A 6408-nucleotide genomic window follows, 5' to 3' on the forward strand; every position below is an offset into this window, starting at 1 on the left:
GAGTGCATTACCTCCTGGGTCCAATCTTACTAGCTCCGAGGACAAGGTTTCAATTAGTGGCGTAAGAGCTTCAGAACTGGGTTGTGGAAGCATTCTAGCAGGCATGTCTCATTTACTAGAGGAAAACCATGCACGGAATAATACTAGTACTCGAAGGTAGGCATAGAGGTAAGACATCCACCTGAATGAAACCACTAAAGAAAACCTGAAAACTGCTCAGGAAAGATTTTGAAACGGAAATATCAGCAGCAGATCAATAATTGTTCGTCGTGTCTGGATCTAAATTGGTCGTAGAACAGAGAGCATTCATGAATCGCCAATCGAGTACCACTCGTCAGAGATATATACGAATGCATAGGGCCTTCATGACGCATACAAAGCTGTTCATCTACAGCTTATATGAAACATACACAAGACAGTTCTGTTTCTAGGCTAAAAATCAAAATTGCATTAGTCATCAAGAAAATTAACACGCTGCTTTGGACATGTTTTGCCCAAATACTGTTCGTCACCCGTGAGAAAATGAGAGAAAAAAAAAAAGAAAAACAACCATGTGGCAGGTGGTCCGGAGCAAGGTTCCAAAGGAGTATGAACCCGGCTTAGTCCGCGAGTATAAGCCTCCGCCATTCATCACTATCTTTCCAGTGATTAGTCTCCTTCTCTGTAAACCATCTCAAAAAATGAAGAGAAGAGACTTGTGGTGTTGCTCGAGATCAATACAAAGTGAGCAGTTTCACGACCTCAATTTCCACAAGAGAAGAATAAAGCTGCTCTGCTGATCCGAGACTTTTGTCTTCCAGATATACATGAACCGGTGTGGGGAGAAGTAAGTTATCAACCTGTATACAAACAAGGTTCATTGGCATTCTAGAGGCCATTTACCGCATGGTACCGGTATCATCTCGTACAGCCAACGGAAGCTCCAGTGTGACCAAAAAGTAACTTTTTCCTGTCTCTCTCTTGTATTGTACATTACCATTCATCAGTTTCACAAGTTTGCGGCACATATTCAGCCCAAGCCCTTCTTGAGTCATACCACGACCCCGGTCAAACATCTCATGGATGAGCTCCTCTGGAAGCCCTGAACCAGGATGTGTTACTCTGCAAACCAAACGGAAACAACTCGCTCAGAACATAACACATTGAAGACGAAACGTAACCCAAAACTTAGGTTTAGAATGAAATGTGTGCAGAGAGAAATCAGGCACCGACAAGTTTAAACCGGGAATGGAAGTAATTAACGATCATCACTTAAAAACGATAGAAATACCAATAGACATACTAACCTGAATTCTAAGTGCACGACGTGAAAGCCACCACCAAGGCGCCTTTTCGTTGCGACCACCTTGATGCCGACCCAACCCTCGGAAGAGGGAGTAAAACGCACTGCATTTAGCAAAAAGTCTGCAAGAACTTGTTGTAATCGAACTTGATCTCCGAATAAGCACATATCCTTGATTTCCCGAGGCGTTTCACGAATTAACTGAAGGCCTTTCTCTCTTGACGTAACCATTCCCTGACTCACAACAGCGTCCATCATGGACCCCATCTCAAATTCTGCTGTTTCCAACTCCAAATACCTAAAATTAACAAAAACAGTCAAGCTTTAGAATTAAGTGATCATTCAATTGAAATGGCAAGCATGCAGATATCCTCGTCAAGGAAGCCTTTCAAACATAAGACTCACGTCGTGTCCGGCAGCTACGCAACAATACAGAATACCAAAATAAACAACAATGATCTCTGCTGAACCAAAGAAAAGATAACCATATCAGTTAACATGGTGGAGGCACAGAATTCAAGCTTACCCATCTTCAATGCTCTCGAGATCCATGTCATCTAATATTTTACGCAATTGTCGCTCACATACTGCACTAGTGTCCATAAATTGCTTTTGGTCATCCGACAAATCTGTATCCTCCATCAAATTTCGAGTGAACATGATTCCATACAGAGGATTCTTGATTTCTTGCCGGATATAAGCAAGTTCCTTGAGTTTGGCAAAAGCCACCTTCTCTGTAGCTCGTTGAACAGTTAGTGCCTGCATCCCAAAAAGACCACTTCCACCAATTTCAGGACAGGGCCATAAGTTCTCGGATGAAAATTGCAGTGAATAAACCTATACATAAGTGATAAATATGAAAATTAAATGCAGGCTGAAGTTCTAACCTGTAACAATTCTGGGCTTGCAATGTGCAGAAAGCAAAAAACACCTGTGATGTATCCATCTGCATCCGTTCTCTTGTTAGCCGTAAGCAGAGCTTCCACAAACTTCCCCTGACGATCGAAAAAGGAGAATGGATATTTGTCTGTATCTTGACCATCCATAGCGTTATTAAGAACTATCATGAATTTAGTCACTGCGTCCTGGCCCTTAAGGCGGCAACACATTAGATGCATACCAAATACTTCCCCAACCAGCATTTTTCCAAGTACCTGCATTCCAAAATGTGGCAACCGAAATTAGAAGGTTCGACACACTTGCGCAGGGTTGAGGACTTAATCTTGTACACATCAAAGTACAAACCAGATAGCCAGCCACGAGTAGCGTAACGTGGGTTTCCATTACCTCATCTCTCTTCCATCCTGTTAGCTTCTCCATTGAAGGACTCCACTCGGTACAATAACCTAAGTCATCACTTCCAAAAATAGGTGGAATCAATGGATTTGGATTCTGGACGATACTTTTGTAGTCACCATGAATACGTGTGAATTTGTCATGTAACATCTTTTGCCCTGTCACGTCCTGCCCTACGAAACACACTCCGACCACGTTCTCCTGTACATCCCTGCTTGAACAGGCATTTACTATCAAAATCACTGCACCTTTCGCCTTCTGCGGCCCAAATGTTCTCAATCGGATCTCAACGTTTTGCTCTTCTTCTCCTGAAAGAAGCAGTCATTGGTCCCCAGTTACAACCACTTCCAAGGTAAGATGATCAAAGACGAACTCAAGCTATTCTTGTTCTAGATTAACATTAGAGCGCTAGTAAACTTTCAGTACAGCTATTAAACTCCATAGCAACAGTCTTGCAGGTTCTTAGAATGTCTATTGAAACCTTGGAAATGCGTAAGTCTAATTCTGCTACGCTAAGTTCAAAACTACTTGCTAACAGCAATAAAAGTACAGAGCCCACATTCAGCTATCATCGGAAAGATGCCCAAGTCTGTCTACCCCCATTCCAAAAATACGAATAAGAATTTTCAAAAATATATAAATACAAGACTTAGCGGCAGGATCATATACCCTGTAAGGCAAGATACAGCAGCCTCTGCACATCCTCCACTGACTCCTCCAAAATCAGATCCTTAACCAAGGATCGGCCCATAGCGTCACCAACAGAAAGTCCAGTCAATTCTGCTACTTTCGCGTTCCACCCATTAATAAACCCACTAGAGTCAACCGCAAGAATGGGTGTTGTCGCTGTTTCAATCAGCCGAACCATTTCATTGGCAACTGTGCTAAGCTCATCCATACCCTGCAACTTCAAATCGTTCAGCCGTGCATGTATCATTGTTTTAGTATCGCTGTCATCAATGTCTTGAAAAGACCCCCTCAAGATCAGCTGCAGAGAGTGAATTGCATCCATTTCAATGTCCTCCCAAGGGACACTTCGCCTCTTAACCACTTCTAGAAAGGCATTAAAAGAGGACCGAGGAGTCATCTTCCTTCCGTCGTCCCTATCATCCGCGTCATGCTTTGCGCCTCCCCACTTAATTTCCTTGGCAGTGTGAGACCTAGAGAATGCAAGCAGATAAAATGCAACTAAGAACAAGATGAAGCTCCAGTCAACAAGAATAAGAGGAGTATGTGGGACGGGCGATACGGTAATTGTTTAGGGCATTACCTGAACCAAAACAGGAAATCTTTGGGAGTGATCCTTGCAGCTGCCATCCCACATACAGCATCACCTAGCAGGTTCGCACCTGGATAGCCAGCATCTGCTAGGCTATCCGTGCTCAACCCAGTTGAGTCCTTATGACACTCTAACAGCCAGTCCGCTATCTCCTTAATCTGCTGCTCGGATGGTGTAATTCCTAGAAGCCAGAACCGATTCCCATAATAAAGGGCCGCTCCGTCACACTTAACCAAATCCATAATGTTGGGAGACTGTGACACAATACCTATGGGTGCATCCCGCAAGAGCATGTCACAAAGCAACGTCTGTGTCCTTAAGATATGTTTCTCTCTCAACTGAGCTGCGAGCTCCACTTCCATGTTTAGTTGCAAGCCGAACACCTGCATCAGAAACTCGCACGCCGAACGCAGAGGGAAGGAGATCATCCTGGCAGATGTATGGTGACACACCACCAATCCCCACAATCTACGCGCTTTCTGCGATCCACCGTCGTCTTCCTGATCATTCACAACGACAGCCATTGTAACAGACGCAATAGATCCCATGTTCCCCATGTACTGCGCATGGCAACCATGAGGAGCTCGCAGAGTGGATCCTGCAAGAGTGAGCGGCTGTCGTAAGTCCTTGTCTTGAATAACCTTCACAGGGGGCGCATAGCAATCAACGATCATCCGAAACCTATTCTTCATGAAGAGGAACCTAGAAGCTTGCGGAATATCTGTTGCAGGATAATGTAGCCCTAAGTAAGGTTCTAAGTCTGATCTTCGAATCTCAGCCAGAACTTCCCCATGCTCGTCTTCATGAAATTTGTACGCCATTACCCGGTCATAACCCGTGAGCTCACGAACCTCTTCGACTACGGTATCGCACAAAAGACCAATGTCGCCCCCAGGCAGCGACTGAAGGCGAGAAATGGCTTTTGCTGCAAGCTTGTGAGAGTGAATGGTTCCAGCCGAGGACACTACCACATCATTTGGTCGAACAGGCTCAAAGTCCATCACTATCCCTACGTCAATGCGATGTAAAATGGCGTAAAATGGCTTCCCTGAGCTTCTAGAGTGGACAGAGACAGGGTTCACCATGCTCAAATCTGATTGTTGTGTAGCTCGTTCTAACGCAGCCGCACTCGAAGGAGTGAACAATGATCTCGAGTCGGTTCCAATTCCGAGAACATCCTGTTGCCCCACACTCGGTACAGCTTGTGGCATTAAGTCAAGCATATCCAGAGCATTCTCGCTGTAAGCAATGACCCTAAATGTGTTCTCCTCCACGGCCAGCATACACCCAAAAGTCTGTGTAAGACCCCCTCGCTGCATCCGCTGCAGGTAGGCTGTCACTGCTTGAGCAGGAACCTGTTGCACAGTGGATTTGGCGGCCTGGCCGACTGATTTCGAGTAATCAAATGAATCCCCAGAGTCGTTTGATTCCTCGTAGGCGGCTTGAAGCTTCGCATCTGCTGTGGTTTGCTGCACGCGTACGCTGTGCTTCGACTTGATGCCACTTCCCGTCGAGTAGGCCAACTTGGCGGACGCCATCGTAAACAAATTTTAAGGCTCTGTCTACTTCCAAGTTGTCTCGAGACGAAAGAAATGCTACTCGTAGAAAGCGCTTGAGCGGCAGCCCCACGACTGGCAGGCGCCTCTCCAAAACAATTAAGACAGCAGATTGCGTTGGCAGGCTTGCCACTAATGCTCAAAGGCAACCCATCCACTGCCATACATCTCTTCCGCGGCCGAAGCTCAGCTCACAGCTAAGCTCAGCCGAGCTTCGCTAGAGGGAAAGAAGACCACGGCACCTGCTCCTCGTCTATCTCTACCGCATCACCCTGCGATGAATGTCCACCACAAAGTTCAATCAAATCCCAACTGCCGACCACCGTCCTCAACAAGGCATCGTCAACTCTCTATTCCGCCCTCACATAGCGCAACAATATGAAACATCTATAGTACAGTGATTTGAGTGTGCTTACTCTTATAGTGATCAGTCTCGTTAAGGCAACAATAAAGAGGTCTTCGATCCAATCAATCAGGCTTAACACAAAATCAAATATAAATGAGAATGGCACAGCGGCAACAAGTAATGCGATGGGATATGGGTATGGTGAGATGGAGTGAGTGAATGAGCGAGTGAGTGTGTGAGTAGGCGCGAAGGAAGTGGCGATGGAATTAGGGGGCGGCGTGCTCATCCACGATGAGCACCAGAGTCGTAGGGGGAGGGGGAGGGGGGGGCGGGGGTTGTTACAAATTAGTAGTCAAGTTGAAGAATAATAATAAGGCAGCGAGTACTTTAAGGGCCACAGCCAGCCCCACTCGTCTATGGCCGTGGGAACGAAGGAGGGGAGGGAGGGACTACTACTTACTAATTTAATAACTTACTTACTGACTGACCCCCCCCCCGCCCCAATACCAGAACTGACGGGCCTGGGTACCTGACGGGTGACTCCCTCCACCAACAGAATGAACGAACGCTCTAGTTCGTTCCTTCCTTCTTGCCTCAACGAGGTTTTGTGTTTAGTTTTGAATGAATGTTTTGAATATGTGTGACCAGG

The 6408-nt window shown here is 45.8% G+C and overlaps 1 protein-coding gene across 1 annotated transcript; it reads right to left on the minus strand.

Moving 5' to 3' along the window:
* Positions 1-419: 419 nt before the first annotated feature.
* LOC112279967 (phytochrome 1) lies at positions 420-6106 on the minus strand. The gene is made up of 8 exons (XM_024514801.3): positions 5830-6106; positions 3849-5685; positions 3248-3738; positions 2570-2886; positions 2170-2436; positions 1809-2041; positions 1287-1580; positions 420-1101 (listed from the first exon to the last, which is right to left on the minus strand). The coding sequence occupies exons 2-8, from the start codon at positions 5393-5395 to the stop codon at positions 879-881; spliced, it is 3372 nt and encodes a 1123-aa protein (XP_024370569.1). The 5' UTR covers positions 5396-5685; positions 5830-6106; the 3' UTR covers positions 420-878.
* Positions 6107-6408: the final 302 nt, after the last annotated feature.

The sequence above is a fragment of the Physcomitrium patens genome, chromosome 3 (assembly GCF_059467195.1).
Source record: "Physcomitrium patens ecotype Gransden chromosome 3, ASM5946719v1, whole genome shotgun sequence".
In the NCBI taxonomy this organism is placed as follows: Eukaryota; Viridiplantae; Streptophyta; class Bryopsida; order Funariales; family Funariaceae; genus Physcomitrium; species Physcomitrium patens.